Source organism: Zosterops lateralis (assembly GCF_965231275.1).
Source record: "Zosterops lateralis genome assembly, chromosome: 6".
NCBI classification, from domain to species: Eukaryota; Metazoa; Chordata; class Aves; order Passeriformes; family Zosteropidae; genus Zosterops; species Zosterops lateralis.
Window position 1 is genome coordinate 50,151,671 of NC_139761.1, and position 21,962 is coordinate 50,173,632.

At 36.9% G+C, this 21,962-nt stretch overlaps 1 protein-coding gene across 17 annotated transcripts in view; it reads left to right on the forward strand.

Annotated features, from left to right (window-relative positions):
- Nucleotides 1-21,138, forward strand: part of SOX6 (SRY-box transcription factor 6) — a 384,737-nt gene extending 363,599 nt beyond the window's left edge. For 15 of the 17 annotated variants that reach the window (XM_083863095.1, XM_083863092.1, XM_083863093.1 and 12 more), the window contains 3 exons: nt 6,715-6,948; nt 9,944-10,160; nt 17,355-21,138. In XM_083863095.1, coding sequence (XP_083719221.1) covers nt 6,715-6,948; nt 9,944-10,160; nt 17,355-17,658 — 755 coding nt within the window. In that variant the 3' untranslated portion in view covers nt 17,659-21,138. Of the gene's footprint in view, nt 1-6,714; nt 6,949-9,943; nt 10,161-14,387; nt 14,439-17,354 lie in introns of all 17 variants that reach the window. The other 2 variants (XM_083863087.1, XM_083863080.1) reach the window with 2 other exon arrangements.
- Nucleotides 21,139-21,962: the final 824 nt, after the last annotated feature.

Below are 21,962 nucleotides of genomic sequence, written 5' to 3' on the forward strand. Positions count from 1 at the left end.
TTTTCCTTTCTCTGAGCTTCTATTTTCCTCAGCTGATTATAAAATACCAAAGGGAAACAACAACATTTGTAGATTGAATAATGTAGACTGTTGTTAGATCTGATGACTGGCAATCCCTTACTTCTGGCATCATTACTTAGGCTGAAAAACTTTCAACTTAAATGTGATTCATATATGTGATTCATACCTTTTCTATCAATAACATTAATGTCAGAATGGGGTTGTTAGCATTTAATTAATTATCTGTGAAGGGTCTTGAAGTCTCCAAGTGGCACATGATTAAAAAATGCGATGACACTTAAACACCTCCCCAAATTTATAGTAGAGGCTGCTTCTTCATCCCAATTTCTCTGTAGATGTTTCATGGATCTTCACAGAGTAACTCTTACGTTAGAGCACATGTGTGACTATATCAGCCACCAGGAGCTAAAGTCAGGCCTCAAGCCCTAATTCATTCAGTTAATATCCCATTTAATTTAAAGCATTATTCTATTGTTTTAGCTGTAGTCCATGCCAAGTTTCCATGAGGGTTAGCTTTGCCATAGAATGTGGTCAAGAAATCTAAACTGTTTGTGTAAGCCATCAAGCAAGTAGCTGCATTTATAACAGTTTTAATTCATTTAAATAGCACAGATTTGGGCATAGCTGGCTGTGGAGCATGGATGTGCTAGCAGCTTATTTAGGATTATTGTTTTGGTATTTATTAGGGCACAGCTAACAATTCAGCTTTAAACACTGGTGAGGGAACTGGTGGAGCTGAGAACAGTTGCTTTGATTTCACATGCAGCAGATATTCCACTCTTAATTTTAGCTTTAGGCTCTCAAGTGGGGAAAGATGTATATGCAGGTTGTGAGTATGGCTGTGAAAACTGGTGCTGTGTTTTAATTGAGATTAAGTATTTTGCTTGCATATGTAAAACAAATGTACTAAAAAAAGTAAACTCGCTGCCACCAAAACTGAAAACAAGGCACTCTGGAAAATATATGCTGATATATAACTGGCTAGAATTTCCTTCATTTTGCAAAGCCACGAGCCACATGCATCAGCTCACCACAAAGTCATTAGGTCTTTTTAAACTCAGATGAAAAACATTAACAAATACCATAAAAGGCTTTAGTATGGCCCCTTTGTTCATTCACATATGGCAGTTTATAACTCCTGCACCACTTGGGTCGTGTGTTTGTTTAAGCTGCCTCCATCAGGCCGGCCCTGAAAGAACAAAAGACATCTTGAGCGATCCTAAGCAGGAAATGGGCTAATCTAAACATGGCTTGTGACACTATAAGTAGAATAGAAAGGGGAGGGATTGATTAGTCATTAATGTCCAATTGACTCCATATGGATGTTGCAATAATAAGGCCTTTTTCAGTGCAGTAGCAGAGTTATTGAATTAGAGGTTTATGTTTCCTCAGAGCTGACCTTAGGGAATTCCCGGTTGGTTCTTCTTGTTGATGTTTTAAAGAGAATGGAGCCTCTTAGCAGGAAAAAGAGAAGTCTTATCATAACCAAGTGCTGCTTGGATGTAGCTAACCTGTGCTACAGTATATCCCCACCTCTTAGTATTTGTGCATTTCAGAGCCCTTGCAGGCGAAAAATTTTAGAGGACATTAAAATATTGCAGTTTTTCATGAATTGCTTGTGGCTTTCCCAGTTTTTCTCCCCATTCATTCACTGACACACAGCCTGTGAGAAATGGTCAGTGCTCCAATTGCGGCTGAATAATATTTGTTTAGCATTTGGAACAAAAGCTGCCTGACAAACAAAACATTTGTGTCACCCCTGTTCCAAACCTAGCCATCTTTCCAAGTGGGTATTTTGCCAGTGATGACAAGACATGCCAGTAAAGACAATAGTTCATGGGGCATCCGTTTATGTTGCCTCTCTTGCTGATAATAAAGAATGAGAAAATCTGACTGGTGTTGGGCTGCAGAAATAAGAGGCAGGCAAGGGGCAAAACAGACAAATGTTACTCTACAGCTGCTACATGTCACTTAGATTACAGTGAAGTAGTAGTAATTGGTGTAACTTCCTCTAAAATTGATAACCCAAAATATTAGTTAAATGACCACTCCTGTGTTCTAATCTTGCCAAAGGTGCTCTTTCCATTCTGTTCTTTCCATATTTGTCTTTTTCTATTTGATTTTAAGTACTGCTTTATGTTTTCACAAAGGCTGCATTTGTCTGTACACAGGTTAAGAGCAGCACAGGGGACTGCCAAGCCGGTTTTTCATCCCCCCTGTTTTTATGGCATGTCCATGTTTATGAGTAACCCATCTCCTGCAGTAAAAGACTGACTCCTGTTTGCATGTTTATCAGGTTCTGGTCTCTGCAGTGCTAGTTGTATTACCACAGACAGGGCCAGATATTTTTGAGGTCACAATCAGTCTTTTCCAATCTAGGTAAATATGTCACCTCAGCTTAATGAATAACTGATGATAGGAGCTTTACTACTAACCAGTCATTTTCATACCAGGAAGCTAGACAGATTGTCTTTATTTCTATGTATCCTATCTTGGTGTGTGTCCATGGAAGATGATCTGCAGTATATACTCTAGATTAGCCGGATTCATTATCTGGGGGGGAAGCCAGGGGAAATGTATCACTTCTAACATGAATCAATGGCCATAGTGTGAAGAGTAATTAAGGAATAACAGGGTGACTGATAAAAATCTCTTTCTTTTTTGCTGTCACTTCTTTTCTCTCTTTTCCCCATCTTTTTCTCAGCCTTTTTTTTTTTTTTTTTTTTTTTTTTTTTTTTCCTCCTTTCTATCACATCTACTGTTGTTTGTTTTCTGGTAACATGTAAAGGCCCAATCTCAGGTTTTGTTGTCAATGATGTGCAAAACAGAAGGTAAACCCACATCCCAGTAAAGAGAGAGAGTAGGATTAACCCTAATGTGGCCAAGATTTCAGGAAGCATGCTGAGGGATGATGCCTGTCCTAAAATTAATTTCATTAGTAAATGTAAGAAACTCAGATAAAGGCAGGAATTAATTAATAAACAATGTAACAATTGTTATTTTACGTTTCTTAACACTCATTTCACATGAGGATATTTATCTTTCTTGATGATCAGATTTTTTTATTTTTTTAATGCTCTCTGATTAGAGAGGTCTTTAGAAATGAAAATATTGTTGGGAATTATTTTCATGAAGCTGTAGCACTTTTAGATTTATTCTGTGGCATTCTTTGTCTCAGTATTGATCCTAGTATGGAATCCAGCTTTTACAGAAGGGTTGCCTGTCCTGTATCCACAAAGAAAGATCACTCTTCTTTAGTCTGATTTTAGTTTTAAATCATCAAAGTTATAGCAAGTTGAGCAAATGCAAAGGATCTGGGAAGTAAGGTAGTGAACACATCCAGAAGCTAAAAGTGTCACTTTGAGCACAGCCCTTGTCTTTAGGCCAAAATATAGAGTTCTTTGCCAACTAAGCCACTAGGGCAGCCAAACTGTACTGCTTTTGCAATAATTATAAATTCTGACCAGACTCTTAATTCTGAAAATCCCTCCTCCTGTGACTGCAGTATGAACAGTAACTGGCAGATAGAGCATTGGTTGCCATAGAGAGACAATTACCAATTCCTTCTCTTGTCTTGCCCTTCACTAGTACTACATTTCCATTTTATCTTTTATTTTAGGTTTATTAGTTATTAGAATTCCCTGAAAATATTTTCAGAAAGGTTTAGAACACTTACTTCTTTGCACTTGCATAACACATTTTCGTTAAAAATTTCAGGTGTCTCTTTGAGCCTCTGTCAGTACTAACTATAATTATCACAATAGGAAAAACCTCCATACTTTGTTAAATCTGTTGAAATTGTTTTATAGGGCACAATAAAGTCAAAATATCTGTTTGACAGGATGAAGTACCTAAGAACAACCACTTTGAAAGCTTATTCTTATGTGTTTCAACTTGTAAAAAGCCTCACTGAGCATATGTGTATTTGTACCATTAACACCTCTTTCTAATCTAAACTGGTACTGAGACCTTCTGACTTCCCCCATAGAATCCCATGCTGCAGGAACTATTTTATTGTAATGCTTTATATGCTGAATATAATTCTGTGGTTCTGAGACAGAAGAGCATGAAGATTATATTGCTTTAGTTATTTGCAGAAATTCATTTTGCAAATGCTTTTGTGATGGCCTATAGGTCAGCTTGCAAATATTTCCCCAGAGATCAAGCTCAAAGAACATCAACTCTTTGGCTGCTTTTTCAAGTCCTTCAAGTATGGACTTGCATAAAGCAGATGCAGCCAGAGTTGACCTTCTTGGGATAGTTGTAATTTATTAGTCCAAGTAAGAATTGTTTTCTAACATAACCTTTTTATGAAAACAGATAATTTATGGTGGTTTTCTGCCATTTTTCTTTTTTTTTTTTTGCCTTTCTTTTTTTCCTTTGTTTATTTTCATTATATTTAGATTACATCCAGATTAAAAAGATACCTATAATCTTGCTCCCAATGAAACTACTCTTTATCTGCATTAGGACTGAAAAGTCCAAAATTGTGTTAGAAAGAGGTAAAGACAAGCTCTTCCTTAGTTGTAGTGGATAAATACCTTTGGGAAAGTAAAAGAAGGAAAGACATCCTATGGATTCAAATATGTCTTTTCTGTGCTGTGAGTAGAGCAGCTGAAAAACAAATTATAACTTTCACAAAAATAATTAATTTTTTTTTCACTGGCTTCCTAATTGCTCACATACTAGTAACATATTTTTATTACATTATCTTATAGGATAGAGCAATAGTCACATGTTATGTTTGACTTTTCTCAATTAAATAGCTCTTTGTTGCAATAAATATTTTAGTGTTGGCTTACTATTTTTGCAACTTATTGTAGTTTCTGAACAAATACATCCTCTCTCAAAATATGATATCTTTGATATGTTTGTGGTTCAAGGCTTCTGGCAACAAATGGACAGAGCCTCATCAACCATTCACCCCCCTCAACTGGTCCTACCTGCAGGTCACTCTGCCAAACTGCTCTTCCCTTTGGCTGTAAAAAGCTGACAGCAGCCTCCTGCAAATGCAGAACACCTGTGGCACAGTGCTTAACTTAGAACAGTGTTAAAACAGTTTTGCAGCTCACATTTGCCACAAACCTGTCTTCTTTTATGTGCACGCACGTTAGTATACAAATTGCCAAATTGGTGTCAGTTGTAAAGTAATGGCATTGGAGGCATCATAAATTACCAGGGTGATCCTCAGGAGAAGACACTGCTGTATGTGAATGAGTGTTCTGCTCTCAGGGTAATGTATGTCTTCATCTGGCCCAGTAGTCAGCATATTGCCCTGTGTTGATGGATATAGTCAGCATGAAACTACACTACATTTCACTGCACAATAAACATGGCTGTCAACACCATATAAAGCAAAATCAATTTATCCTGTATGGTCAGTGCGTTTTAAATGAAATTAATGTACTGTGGACCTGGTGGCAAAAAAGGTAGTGTATTAGTTATGCATCCTATATTTTAGGGCCCCTTTTTCATGCAAATGTGTTTCTTATATAGAATTTGTAATAAGGTATACCTATATAATGCTTTCACTCTGAATTAGGAAAATTGATTTTTGTACAACCAAAAACTTGTGCCTGTATTCAGTAAAACTGCAGTGTTTTGTTTTACTTACTGTAAAGAATTAATCTCATATTATTTGGCAAATAAATTTATGTTGGTAGCTGTAATAGTTTATAAAAAAAAGGAGGTCTGTTACTGTACTAATTTGTTGTTAAGTATCTTGCCTTTTCAAGGTGCTAAATTATATGACCATTTGGATGAGGTCAAAGACTAAGTGTGTCACTCTCCCACTGTAAACACTTTTTGCCTTTTTTATAGCTAAGGTGTAACTCTAGAAGCATATAATATCATCACAGTTGCAGAAGTTTTCTCCAGTAAAGGCATGCCTTGGTAATCTGTTTCTCCCATAGTAATTAGTTCTACACCTCAGCTCTGTGATCTCTAAACCCCCATGAGACTTTGCTGTTTGTGGTCAAGAGACAGGGCTGGATACATTCAAAAACCCAGTTAGGGTTGGCATATACAAGCTGAATTGATGGCAGATAAAGACAGGACACTGGGATACGCTAAGGCACAGCAGGCATGGAGCTGGAGTGACTGTGTCCCACTCTGGAGGCTCCAGTGTGCTGTGCATGTATCTGTTGGAGGCAAAGAGTTTTATTAAATATATGTGGTTCAAATGCTCCAAAGCACATCTTAAATTCAATCAAAGCAGATGCAACTTTAAAATATTCACCTCTAAATATATCTGATCCATACAAATGGCAGCATTTACCTCGTGCACTGTATAATTTATTATATTAAATGTTTGGCATGTGCTTCACAGCAAAGTCATTGTCAATGGCTTGTGTCAACAGGCCTACATCAGTTTGTATTCTCAAATTTAACTTTTTATGTGAGTTTTGTTGAGCATTCAGAGAATGTGTTTTATGGTAAACCTCAACTGGAAACTTTATCAAGTCTCCATGTCTTAAAAAGAACACCAGTGCAATTTGTTTCTTCAGGGTGGTGTTGGGTCATCTCAGATGGGCAAGCCTGGCCAGTTACACTGGGACCACTGGCTGGCCCATCTCTCTCTCTCTCACATAAAGACCAAAAGACGCTAAAATAAGCACAGCACTGAAAGCACTTTCCTAACCCACGTAATAATGTTTTGCATCCATCTTGTTTCCTCCTGCCCTGACGCCACAGGGAGTAAAGCAGTGAATGGCTCTGCAGCTAAACTACAGCAGTATTATTGTTGGCCAACAGGAGGGGCCACGGTGGCTGAAGCCCGGGTCTACCGGGACTCGCGGGGCCGCGCCAGCAGCGAGCCCCACATCAAGCGGCCGATGAACGCCTTCATGGTCTGGGCCAAGGATGAGCGCCGGAAAATCCTCCAGGCCTTCCCCGACATGCACAACTCCAACATCAGCAAAATCCTAGGTGAGTGTGGGGCAACGGGCAAGCGGTTGTGTTGGCAGGTTTGGATTAGGTATTCGGAAGAAATTGTTTGCTGTGAGGACGGTGAGGCACTGGCACAGTGTAGCAATGTATCTATAACCGGCTGTTCTGATGCATCAGCCAAACTGGTTGTGAGTAATATTATCAAACCACCTGCAGTTTTGTTGTTAGAGCTCTCAAGAATTTATCAAGGTTACTGAGAAAACAGAAGGATCAAAAATAAGAAGAGAGCTTGAGAACATGTCTGCAAAAAATGTAAACCCTAGATAGGGGAAGCACAATGTAAAGATGGATGCTTGACCAATTGGATGTCCTGAAGGATGTGTGCCTGCCTCGTGAAGAAGCAGCTTATGCCCATGCGGACAGTAGACCTAGAATCTATATCTGCTATGTAATGTAAACAATAAATGGCTTCTGTTGGAATCATAATGATTCGGTTATTCAGTGGCCCATTTCTCCCGTGCAGCACAGGCTGCCCAGAGAAGCTGAGATGTCCCGTCCTTGGAAGTGTTGAAGGCCAGGTTGGATCTGAGCAACCTGGTCTAGTAAAAGGTGTCCCGGCCCATGGCAGGGGGGTTGGAACTCTATGATCTCTATGGTTCCTTCCAACCCAAATCACTCTACAGTTCTATGAACCTCTCTAATATTAGGACTTTTTTTTTTTCTTGGGAGATGTTCACCGAAATTGGAACTACTGAAACTTATATAAATGAAAATTCATGGCTGGTTTTCATTTTCATTCCCTTTCTTTTCCCTTTCTGCCTCTTCCCTAATATTTTTTTTTATTATTCTCAAAAAAAAATTTATTCTCCTGTTTTTATTCTCAACAGCAGTCACAACATGCTTTAAAAATTATTAGCATTGAAAAAGAATGTTTTGTGAAATCTGTTGCAAGAACATGTCCCCATGAAGTCCCAATAATTGCAAAATCACATTAGAATGCACCTGAACTACAAATCTCCTGAATACAAAATGGGACTTGCTAGAGGAAATACTGGGATAAAGTTAAAAAAAGTATAAAATCAAAATCAGAGGTTTATGCCAGACAGTGCAATGTCAAAGAAAGAAACCTGGCACAGTCCAAAAGACCTGTACATGCAAACCTCACATCCAAAATGAAGTTTGGTTCAAAATGTTGCAGTGTTCAAAAAGCTAACCACTAGAAGCATGAAATTAAAATATTGCTTAGGTAAAAGACACTGTAGTTAATATTTAATTTGTATAGATTGGGACAATCGGGGAATATTCCATGGGTTTTATTTTTGCCACTGTGCAAATAAATTGACTAATTTTTGAGAAATTTTCATTTGCTTTTTAAGACCCCTCCAGAGAATTAGAAACATACGTGAGAATGAGTGGTGAAATGTTAAAACCTATATTTGCTTTCTGAGTCTTTGAAGTGAAGGACAGATTCCAAATGTAGCTCATAATAAATAAAAGTAAAAAATCAAGTTTCCTCTGTAATCATTTTATTGTAAACTCTGAGTTCAAATACATTCTTAGCAAAGTTTGTTGCATGTTAGTTCAATCAGAGGCGAGAATACATAGAAATAAATGTTACTTTGTCCTAAAACTTCCAAAACCTTTCTTAGTAGTTCTCATATTTTTGTCTACCATATAAGTAAGTTATATGAATAGCCTTTCAGTTTTGTATAAAACCTTCACTGTTTCAGTGTTGGCAGCTGTAGGGAATCTATATTATTTGTGTGCATTCTGTGAAAAAAACTATTAGGAGCATAGTAACTGTATTCATTAAAATGTAAACTTCTAGCATAAATATTTCAGAAGTGCCAGCAATTGAGTGTTTGTTAACCATGGAATTAACCTGTCAGTATCTGCTCTGGCACAAATAAGTCTATGTCCATATAATATCTGTGCAACTTTTCCAGGACAATGAGAAAAGAGACTGAAATATTAGAACTGACACAGAATATTGCTGGCTGCGGATAATATTTATACAACTTTTCCATTTGTTGATGTATGAAAAATGTTGGTAAAAGAATAGCCTCCACCCACGTTTACCACAGCTGTAATCATTTTATTCATCTGAAAGACACCAAAAAGCTATTTTCTGCATTTCTTATTCCCGTCTCTATTCAAGTGTTTAGATAGCTCCTTACAAACAATACAAGAGATCCGAATACTTTTGCCTCTTCCTGTGTACACTGTGTTAATTTTTTTACTTTTTTATTGGTGCAGCTTTCAATGAGAGTTTACAGTACCTGAAGTGGTGTATATAGTTACAGTATGCTTTCTGTTTTACTTTTTATCTTTCCAATGTGAGTTTTTTAAATGTAACTTTCTTGATTTCAGTTCTCTGTGCTTATTACATCTGGCCAGAAAATAATATGAACAATAGAATTTAAAATAGGTGTCAGTATTATGCCAAGCTTATATAAGAAGTTCAGTAAATTTAAGACACCTAGACAGCAAGGGATTTTGCTGAATCTATAAGGTTTGATACTTTTTTCCTGCTACATAGCAAGTTATTAATATCTATTAGCAGGAGTGTATAAACCAAATTCTCATAAAAATATCAAAGCAGCCTGTGTCCCTAGGCAATATGTTAGGCTTTTAACAGTGAAAGTATGGCTGCAGATTTTCCTTAACCATCATCCTGTGCGTGGCATTACAGAGGTATAGAATTACTCACAGATTAATGCTCTTATTGTAAAAAATTAAATAGTCTATTTTGCAGCACGAGGCTGAGATTTTGAGACTTAGCTATTGATTTTAAGTGCACCCTATTTAATAGAGATTTACATATGCTTGGTCTGCAGCAATTTCTGAAAGTCAGGGTTCCTTCAAGGTGTCTGAGGTTGTGCAAGCCAATATATGTGCAGACTGATGTAAATTTAAATCAGTTTATTCAATGAATTTAATTAAAATTTATTATGGCGAGGAGGCACGTTGAATTGTGTGTGCGTAAAGCTAAACCTGCTCCACTTGAGCACTCACTAACACTTTGTGTCCACAGGATCTCGCTGGAAGTCCATGTCAAATCAAGAGAAACAACCTTACTATGAGGAGCAGGCACGGCTAAGTAAAATCCACCTAGAAAAGTACCCCAATTACAAGTACAAGCCTCGACCAAAACGTACCTGCATTGTGGATGGGAAGAAGCTGCGCATTGGTGAATACAAGCAGCTGATGAGGTCTCGAAGACAAGAGATGAGGCAGTTTTTTACCGTAGGGTGAGTACAATTGTTGTGATTGTTTTCCAGGACAGAGCACACTGCTTGAGACCAAATAGACTTATCTGTTTTAAGTCACTGACTAATGTCGTTTAGAGGGAAAGGATTTGAACCGGTAAGACCTTATTAAAAACATAAGATGGAATATGGAGCTATCAGCTTGCTTCTGAATGCTGATTGTGGGACTGATTGTGGAATTCTTTAAAGTCAAAAGAAGTTGTTTCCCATTAGCCTGAAAGGCTTGAATCATGTCTTTTGTGAGTTTATAGTAAGCTAATCCATTCTGTCTTAGTAATGACTCCAGCATCATTTCCTAAATTAAGTAAAGAACAAAGAGAAAAGCACAAAGGATTATTCCTATATAGAATAAGCAGTCAGGAGAAGGAGAAAAGGGAGAGGAGTAATAGCAGTTTCATGAGGGACACACATGAATGAATGATATCATGGTATGAAGCTACTAGGAATTTTGTTATATATGGAACTGTGTGAAAAAATATTTCTTTAAAAAATAAGTTTTAGAAAGTACTGCATAGATAGACTGGATAGATTTATAACTCAAAATATATGGCCCAAGAAGATCCTGGTACAGTTTTAACAACATTGTGTGTGTTTTTAGTGGTATTTCCTCCAGTGTTCAGCAGAGAAAGCAGAGCTATGAAACATCTACAAGCTAAGGATAACAAAAGTCCAGTGAAACAACTGCACCATAACTGATTTCTCTCTCCTGTTTTTTTATGAATTAATCTGTGATGCTCAGTGCTCTAACACAATGTTTCTGGTGATTTACAAAGACTCTAAAAGCTGTCTCCAGTGCCAGCCTTTCCAAATTCACAATGTTCTGCTTATTTCTCTAATCACAATAGTCTCCTTTTGTTGGGTACTTCACTACCAGATAATTGACCTTGACGTCGATTATGTGCCCTCATTTTTGGCTTGGGATGCAGAACTCCTGTTGCAGTCAATTATTTTGTGGTACAGCCTGCAACAATGTGGGCTCTTTCTTCAATCAGTAAATAGAAGTGGTTTTGATATCTTGAAATAGCCTTCCAGTCTATAGTTATGACATTGTTTTTTATTCTTCAGTATAAGGGAAATTGTTAACTAATAGTCTTCCATCAAAATTGCACATAGGGCTCTAAATAGAAATCTGAATTTATACAGCACATCACAAATTATATTCAGATTGAGGGAATGAAATTCTAGCTTACGTCTTCCAAAGCAGATTGACAGACCAAATCACATCTAGACAAGAACTGCAAAAGGAATGCCAAAACAGCAGTCTGAACAATTTGAGAATTGTTTGCTAATTCAAAACAGTATTAAGCAGTAGCATTTTACACATTAAATGTGATGGCTAAATGGGAGTGAATATGGAGGACGGATTTGAGAAACTTCTAAAAGTGCCTAACTAAAGAGTGATATTTCAATTAAAAATATCTATACTAACAGCTATTCAAAATGAAACTGGTGCAACCTACGTGTAACATCTTTCTCATATATCCAACATGGTAATCACAAAGACCATGAGAATGTCACCATTTTTTTTGAAAGGATTGTCTCCAATTCCTATTTATGCTAAATCCACTTCACCATGTTCTGTCCATGTTGATGAAGTTTAAAGTAAACTACCCCTGTGCAGTTATATGATAATGCACTGGACTTTACCAAAGCCAATGACTTTTAGTTGTGCAAGCGATGGAAAGGGAAGTATGAGACCTAATGGATGCATTCAATAAAGATACAATGAGATCCATGTTGCTGTTCAATGTGAATATAGATTATGGTCCTGAAGAATCGCAGGCTGGGATTTAAAAAAATTATTTCATACTTCCCTGTGACTTCCTACTGACTGTCCTGAATTCCCCTTTTCCCTCAAGAATAATTTAAAACAAACTTATTGGAAGACACCAAGTGAAATTAGTGAAAAAGCCAGACCAGAACATCTTTTTTGAACTGAAACATAAAACATGGAATCATTTGTCTCAGCAGAATAGTTTACTAAGTAATGAAGAGCAACGTTTCTTCCAAATCAAATTATAACTAAGTGAAGCATAGTAACTGAGCTCATCAGCTTCTTAAACTTACTCTTCCCTGTGTTTAACATAAATATCACATAAAGCATCAGCTGGAACAGTTTTCCTAACTGACCTCACACCCCCATTATTTTTCCACTGTTTTGATGGAACAACATAAATCGTCCTTCAGAACTGTAGACGTGAGAGTTGAGATGCTGTTTCCTTTTTAGAATGAAATAAGAGACAAATGTGGTTTTTCGGATTGAACATGCTCTGTGTTTACAGTAAATATTTCAGTGAAAGATAGAGAACAAAAGTATAAAATAGACTCCAATGAAATGTGCCAAGTGCTTCATACTGCTTGAAGTACTGCTGTTTTTTTTTTTTTTTTTTGTTTTTTTTTTTTTTTTTTTTTTTTTAAAAGAACAAACCAATTAAGTTGGGAATGGGTGCACCAAAATGGCAACAGAATATCATCAGAGAATAAAAAGATAAGTAGGAGATGTGTGAAGAGTCAGATACACCTTTGAAACAGGTGGCTAATGGAAAGAGTAAAAAGCAAGAAAAAAAAATCTTTTTCTTGTGTTTGCATTTTCTCGTATCAAATGTACCTTTCTGTTTTAGGCAATCCAGTTCCTGTCCAACTCCCTTAGGTGACCCACTAACTAACATAATGCTGCTATGGGTCCAGCCCCCCACTACAAATACTGAGTTCTCTCCATGGCTCAAAGTTTTTTGATGCAAAAGGCTCACACCACTCACTTCAGTGAGCCACAGTCTTTGATAAACTTCAGTAAGAAGCACAAAGGGCGTTCAAACAATCTCAATATACAAACTAGCCAGGATTTAAAATAAAATAGAGAAATAAGCTAATGAATGGCCAGGTTCTGTTCTGATTTTTGATTAAATGCCTCCAAAGAATTAAATGAGAGTGAAGATTTCTTGAAATAATTTGGGCAGAAAATTATTGTGTTCAGATAATTGCTATATTTCTGATAGACCAAAATCTGGGTACTGCTAAGTTTTTTAAAGAACAGAGTGGAACTTGGAGTGTGCGTAGGCCTTCTATTGCATCCCTACATGAATGAATTTTGTTCCAAATGAGGCAGATAATATACAGAAATAATTCATGTTTATTGCAGAGTATGTTAAAAAATTGCTGCTTTCAATCTAGGGAAAGCTGAATCTGAAGCCAGCTATGTCTTTAAAATAATTGAGTTATTTTTAATAGTAAAATTATTAATGGAACTTGTGAATGATACCTTCAGCATAAGTTAATCCCAAACAGACTTCAAGTGATTTACAATTTATCCTCAATAGTAGTTTTTTGTAATGCATAAATAAATGTGAGCTAACAAATGGACCATATATAAACCATAAATTCAGCTATTTTAAGTTGTCTGTCTTTTGTTGCCTTGTCTTACAAAGATAATTCATTTCTCAGTCATTTTTACAGTCAAATACACTCTAAATTAAAGTATATGCTATATACATTTCTCTGCAAAATGATGTAAGCAGTAACTTCTTTCCTGTGCTTTACCAGCATAAGATGTTTAGAATAAAACCTTTATAGTGTTTATAACTACTGTACACACGTAGTCTGAATGTTGCTAGGCTATGGTTTTGAATAAGTCTGTAATATTATACTCCTGTAGCTTGAACTTAAAGCAAGTACACAATGGGTGCTTTTGTGAGATTTACTGTTATTTCATTCCTTATGGGAATGTAAGTTTCAGGGGTGTGTAACATACGAGCGTTTTCCTTAATGCAATCAATTTTTGCTTCAGACATTTAAAGAGCTGTCAGAAAATGGTTGGGAAGGGATCAGAAAACAATGGTCATTTGCCAATTTAAATGTTTAGCTGGTTTGGCAAAAGTGAAAAGAGGAACATTCTCCAGAAAAATAGCAAGAATATCAATTCCACAAATTTGTGAGCAGGTCAGTTTGTCTAGAATTTTTATGTCACTTCCATTTTTATATTTACTTAAATATTTTGGGCCAAATCTTTGGCCCCAGAGTGGACAGATGTTATCAGTGCTGACAGGGCAGAAGAGAGTGACCCCTTGTAATTGTCCACATAAGGATTTCTTTGTCAAAGAGGAGATGGTGGGGACAGGAGTGGTTTGAAGCCAGAGTACAGAGATGTGCCGCCATTCCTCATGGATCTGGAAAGACCAGAAGATTAATGTTGCTTTCTGGAAATCTTAACAGGCAGAAAACTTCCATGTGCAACTGAGCTGAATTGTAACCTGTAGCTTGCAGGTAAAGTATGTTTTTATCTCCCCCCCTCCAAGCCTCTGTGATTGGTAAAACTCCAGCTAGAGGCAACAATTAAATGTGTGGAATTTAATGTAATAAAAGACTCCATTAACATGAATGCCTTTAATATCTACAAATACAGGAAAACATAATGTCCAGAGTTGTTGGTTAGAATTTCCAATTCTTCCTTTCAAGGAGAGTAGTGGGAATTTAAAGAAATGCTCTGTTTTCCTCCCCCAAGAACTTAATTACTTAGGAAATGATAACACTCATCTCTAGTAACATATGCCATCCACATAGTTTGTGACATTTTAAAATAAGGCTTTCTGGGATGTAATGTAGCAACTAGAGCAGAATTTACAGTGACAACCTGATCAGCTCTAAATAATAACAGGTATTAAATCAGAGGTAGGTGTCCAGTTACTGGGGGTGTGTAGGTGCCCATGTTTTAAGTGCTCGCAAATTTTTTGCTAGCAAATGGGGTAGCAATTTGAGACCCTTTCCAATTAGGTGGTACAGTTGCCACATGTTTACAGTTCCACAGTGAGATATAGGTAATTTAAAGTTATTACTCAGCCAGCAGCAGGCATGCACAGCATGTCTGATTTTTGTGTAACATGTAAAAAAGGACTGCATTTATGAATGACAAATTCAGTAAGCCTTTAACTTTCCTGTTTTACCAATAAAGTTATTAGACAATTAGATTAATTCAGTAGCTTGCCATGCATTTGTCTGGTGTGCTCCCAAGGAAAAAGTACCTCTGTAAATTTGGCTTCTTTATGCTCACATGACCTTCTCCATTTATACTTTGAAATGGGTGATACTTGGACAAGTGTAACCAGTCCCACAGAAATGTGGATGTACAAAGGAGTTCTTCTTATTGGATAAGTGTTTGAAAGAATACCAGGATTTCTCTTGTCCTTTAGGCCTTAACACTGATAACCATCACTTCATCAATGTATCTGACAGCATTGTCTTAAGCAGACTTTCTAAATTGTTCTTGCTGCTTGTAAAAAGGCAATTTGCTTCTGAAAAATGCAAACTTTTTGGGGAGGGGAGGTATAGAGGTGGATATATTGTTCTGATACTTAATGTCATCTGTAGCACAGCAACATTTTAGGCGCTTAATCATTCTTTGGTAGGTTCTACAACTTCTATTATAGGAACCATGAAAACTTTTCTAAAAACATCATTTAGCATTGATATTATGGTGTTCTTTGATGAACAACCGGTGATGTTTCATTTTGTGAATTTATTTATTCTAAGAAGTACTGGTGAAAGATTATTAGATGGCCAGATTAGAAAGAATTAAGTGTGTATGGCCTGGTGACAACTACATAGATTTTTTTCTGTTGACCATGTGTGGGTTTCTTTTTCTTCTGCTTTGTGGAAACATTCATTTATGTGAACATTTTCTGCATCTAGAAGTTGTGGAGGAGATACATGTGGGGTTTTAGGAGTAATAGTTTATACTCCTGAAAACATGCAATCCTAAACCAGCAATGTTCCCAAGTGAGGTAGGTGTTCAATTTTATGGATAAAGTATTGAAAGATGTTTGCAGAAAATCACTTGCAAGCAAATACATTGGCTGAAAATTGTTTTCACAGAACATTTATCAGACCATTTAAAAAGTGAAAATTTAGAGAAAAATCCCAAGCTGTTTGTAAATCATCTGCAAATCATCATTTGCAAACAGGAGTATAATGACTGTGTCAAATGAATTACTGCATTTTTGCTCGCTGCTAGCCAGGTGTACGAGACTTACACAACAGATGTTTGAATTTCTCAAGCTGTGCAGAGGCTGTGTAAGAGTCAGGCTAGCAGTACCAGCCATGGAAGGACTACAAACTATTTTAGTGGTGTGTTACACAGGGTGTTCATGATTTCACTGGATCACTACCCAAACTCGAAAGACTGCAGCTTCCCTGTAACTCTCTAGTGTGATATTTATCGTAATCAGAGGTTGATCAATGAACAATAAAGACTCAAAATTTAGGAGTTTGCAAATAAACTTAATATTATTTTGTGTATTGATTTAGCCAATGATTAGGAATTTGGGAGGCTGGTTTATAAAATCTGCTTTTGAATTTGGTATAGAATGACACAGTGGTCAAGAAGTTGCAGATTCCTTAGACTATTCAAATGTACCTGACAGTATTTCTTCTGCTAAAATTCTATAACAGTTCACTGTTACTGGGTCAATATTGCTCTGAAGATGGTTGGGAATACATTGAGAGGTTGGGAATACGTTGAAATACAATGATTCATTAAAGAGACTATGCAAATAGGCATGTATGTTCAATAGCTAGTCAATACAAAATCAACATCTTCCAGGGCAGATTTGCTCTTTTTTATCAAGTACTTTGCTTCAAAACCCCAGTCTTACACATTAAATCCTGGAAAGCAAATGGCATTCTGATGATGGATCCAAATAAAAATCAAAAGCCAGCAATCAAATGTCAAAAGGATGTCTAAGTGACACAGGAGTCTACTTAGTAAATTAGATACTTAGAGTTTCTGTCTGCCATTTTAGGTAATCTTGAGGTTCTCTCATTAACAAAAGCTCTTGCCATGAGTTTAGAGGGTTCAGATTTTGAGTACATGGTGTCTACGGTAGCAGACAGGCGTCTTGTGGGTGCCTGAAGCCTTTTGATGGTTTTTGTACAAGTGCTAGTTTGTAGAATGGTTTAAATAAGCACATACAATACATAAAAGGATGTCTGGTAGTGGCTGAAAACACCTCACTCAGTTGTCCTTTGGGGGAGATAATGAACCAATACCATAGAAGACTACAAAGTCCAGAGGAATACATGGAGCCTTTCTAGGAAACCACCTGCTTTTCTTTCCTTTGGACTTGCAGAAGGTCTTCCCTCCTCTAAACACAGGCAATGACGTTTCCCTCTTGTTTTTCCTTCCAGACAACAGCCTCAGATTCCAATCACCACGGGAACAGGAGTTGTCTACCCTGGTGCTATTACCATGGCGACCACCACGCCGTCCCCTCAGATGACATCAGATTGCTCCAGCACCTCTGCCAGCCCTGAGCCCAGCATCCCTGTCATCCAGAGCACTTATGGTATGAAGACGGACAGCGGAAGCCTCCCTGGAAATGAAATGATAAATGGAGAGGATGAAATAGAAATGTACGAGGACTATGAGGATGATCCCAAATCAGACTATAGTAGTGAAAACGAAGCCCATGAGGCAGTCAGTGCCAACTGAGGAGTGTTCACAGAATTAAAGTACTCAGACTCATTTGGGTTTTTTTGGGGTTTTTTTGAACAAAAGTTCTTAAAGAGCCTGCATGCATGTGTGGCTCCTACAGTTACATCAGCAGAATGGTCTTAAATGTTTCTTATCGTGTGAGACAGATTGTTTCCCTAATTTTTCATGAACTTGGGTTTGTTTTTTTTTTTTTGTTTTTGTTTTGTTTTGTTTTTTTTAATTTAGATGAAGACATAAATATCAGACATCAGGACTTGAAAACTTATATGAATCAATAGCTGTCTTACAAGTCTTACCTTTTGTCTTTTTCCGTTTGGATGCTGATAAAGGTTTAAGTTACTGTTTTAGATGGGGGTTCTACATTCTCACTCAGGTATGCTGTGCCAGCCTACAGGTTGTGAATGTGTTTTTATTCTGGATTATTTTAGAAAACAAAAACTGCAGATTTCATATTGTGAAACAGAACAAGTCCGCAAGTGTGCACACCTGTGCATCATAGCTTGTCTTTAAAAAGTAGTCTCTGAATTCCATTTTTTTTCCATATGTATAGCTGAACTTCTGATGTGCCAAACTTTTCATAACTTTTGAATCTTAACATTTAAACAAAAAGTCTTAAAGGAGACACTGTAAAGTCTTAGACAATCCTTTGGCATCTTAAAAAAAAATTATATATAAAACCTAATTTTTTTCCAGAATATGGTAAAGTACTCAGGAATCTGGAGACAGGATATTCTTAATTAGTGAACATGGTTGCCATAGTGCATGTGCCCAATTGCTTTTGCCTCTTGATGTGCCATTAGTGTGAAATTTTAAGTAAGCACAAAAGAGCGATCACCAGCTATGGACGGGCCTGTCTTAGCAGTGTGAGGCCACCTCTGATTACATTCTCTACCCCTTTGCTTTTAACCCTTGCATTCAGTCTTAACACATTTTTCTCTTAAATAATTTATTCATTCCAGAATGTCAAGGGTCCAAATACTTAATATTTATTTTTAAAAGTACAGTTGGTGGCATTACACTTACAATTCCTTATTGATATTTTAAAGAGCCTCTTATTTCCCCTTCCCTAAATCACACAGGTATATGAAAATAAAAGTGCACCTGCTACTAAAATGAACATGACCTTTATGAATGAGAAATTCACTTGTTCCTCTAACACTGTATGTTCAAGGAGCACTTGGAAACACTCTGCTATATGTATTGCAAAATAAAGCGAGTACTTTTATATGTACATAGAGTACAAATACCCCTAAAAATGTGTTTATAGTTATAAACTTCTACACTTAGGAAGGGCAGATGTAAAATCCAAACTGCATTTACAGTCCACCATGCTGAATTTTTAGGGCCTGAGGAGTCTGTGGCAGCTCATGGCTCTGTACATCATGTTCCTATTGCCACCTGAAGGAACTGTGCTACCTTAAGTATTTATGCAGTGATTTATTTGTGAGACTCCAAGCAGAAGAGGGAAGGCCACTCAAATATCTAATTGCAAACATGGGAAAACGGGTCAGCAAAAATATGTATTGTATATTAGCCACGTGGGAATGTGACTCGTCAAGTGCTTTGGGATCTTTGGATATAAGGTGCTGTAGAAACTAAAATTTCTGTTTGTATTACTTCTAGAAACAATGCAATTACTGGAGAAAATTCAAAGATTGGTAATCTATTAGATCTCAAAGATGGAGAAGAAACTGCCTTTATTTTTTCCCCTCATATCCTCTCCTGTTCACAAATAGATTGCTGTATATGTGTATACAGTTCCAATAGGCTTGATGATTAACTGTGCTGAAGCTCCTCAACTCTCTCAGCTTTTATTTGGAATTGGCTGTGTTCAGGACACTGGTGATAAATTCAGGCTCAGGCTGAGAGGTACCAGAGGGCTTAGAGCAACTCGTCTGGAAGTCTGGGAGCATCATCTCACAGAGCTGAGCAGGTTTTCCTTAGGACAACAAAAGGAGCCTGTGTTTGTCTGGCTGTCCTGGTGCATCCTGTCCTGCAGACACTCCTGTGAGCTGCAGTGGCATGATGCTCTGTGGAGGAGCAGTCACCCTCCTCACAGCCCCACTGGTACCTGCTCTGTCAGGAAAATCCATTTTTGCCACTGTAGGGATCACGTTTCTATGTGAGAGAACGACCCCCCCCAAGACAAAGAAGATTGTTCAATTTACAGGACAATTTATAAAGATAATGGCATAGAAACACAATGGTCAAATTTCTCTGACCATTTTGTAATTTGGAACAAAAAGAAGCTATATTTTTAATATTTATTTAATTGTGTTCTGAGTCCGTGTCTAATAAGCAATAAACTGGTCTAGCCAAGTCTTTAAAGGCATATGCTGTGTCATTAGCTGGTGAGCGTCCTCTTTAAGCTGGCTAAGGTACTGATAGAAAGTGGTTTTGTGTTCTTAAAATAGCTTGGGAATTTGAACTGGTTTTAATACATTCAGCTCAGATTGGGGGGAGGACATCATTATTTCCTAAAAAAAAAAAAAAAAAAAATACTATTTATTAATGTCTTACATAATTCTCCAGTTAGAAGTATCTCTCCCTCCCCCCACATCACTTTCTTTCTCGCTTTTTTTTTCCCTGGTTTTGTTGCATAGGTAGAATGCTGTATTGCTAGCATTGTATTTTATGTAATTATTTTTTTTTGCACAAAGGCAAACATTTAGATTAGTTGGTTAATTTTTTTATTTTTTTTTTAATTTTATGACCATGCCAAAATAATATTCTGCAGGCTTGTGGAGAACAAAGGACTGTTCTTTAGGACTGAAACTTGATTTTGCTTGTAGTACAAAAAAAACACACACTCACAGATGTTGTTTCGTAAGTGTTATAAGCACTGGATATAAATGGTATTTTTTATCACTTCTGACTAATGTGAAACTGTTGTACGAAAACTACATGAACAAAAGTCATCTGTTTCGACTCGTGTGGGCCTGCCTCACAGTTGCCGGATTTGAGTCATTTTTATGTCTTGTTATTTCATTTATTTATGCAAAAATACATGTATGTATGAACACTTTGTTTTAGCTCCAGCCCTGCCTCAATGCTGATGCTCTGTATGTTAAAGCCACATTCTTGAAAATGACTGGCTGTTCAGGAATCACCAGCTGGTAAAAATTGCATTTACTGGCTGGAGGAGTGGGAGGAACATATTTGAATCTGAATTGTGCCTATGAGCGTGTTATTCTATTTATTAGCCAATGTTGGCTCTAAAATGTCAGTAGAAATCAAGGAAGGACAATCATAAGGATGAAACCCAACATTTTTACTTTATAAATCGGAGCTCAAAACAAAGTTTTTGATGAATTTACCATCTCATTTTAGATTTTTTTTTTAAATTGTGTAAATATAACATAGGAAATAGAATTTTATTTTTTGTTCATGGATACTTAGTGAAGTATAAGTTATGTATTTACTTTTGTTCTATATCAGTGTATGTTGGTCCATATTAAATGCTGACAAGTCACTGTACCTCATGTAGATGCTGAATTTACACCCGCAGTGTGAGCGCAGTATTGTGGACCTGTAGCTGGGACAGCAAGATGCCTCACTTGTGCTCTCTCTGATTTTTAATAGCATACTCCACAAACAGGCAATAAATTCTACTTTTTTAGAAAGTTGGTACATGGAACATGCCAAATTTCGGCTACATTTGATGGGAAACACAGTCATCTGAATTCAAGTGAAACCAATGAGATGTTTTACTTATCAAGAATGGCATTTGGAAGTCAAAAGCATATCCCTGAAAGATTAAAATGACTGAAATGGCCCTTGCAACGCAGGCAAGACTCAGTAATATCAAACCTTTGTGTTGTACATTCATTTAATCATGTTATTGTTATACTGGGCTATAATACCAGAGAAATTGTTCACACAATAGACAAAGAGGATTAATTGCTTCTTAAGCTTTGCGTTTGAGGCCCCTTAGAAACTGACTGGAAAAATAACTCCATTCAGGAGCACTAATATAGTAATACTATTTTCTCTGTGAACAGTTTATTTAATTAACAGATACAATATATTTTCTTTTGGAAAATTATTAAATACTTATATTCAAGAGAAGAAGGCTCCCCAAACAGTTTGATACCAGCCAGAATAGTTCACTTATTTCATAAAAATGGAAGATAAAAGTCCCAATGGAAACCGTACTGCTTTCCAGGGTTTACCTGAAGAAACAAGTCTGTAGGATTGGTCAGATTCTGGTCTGCCTGTATGTTTGGGCATCACCGTTTAGGTTGTGGAACCACCTGCTGAGCATTCACAGGATCCCCAAGTGCTCCTCAATCAGTGTCCTC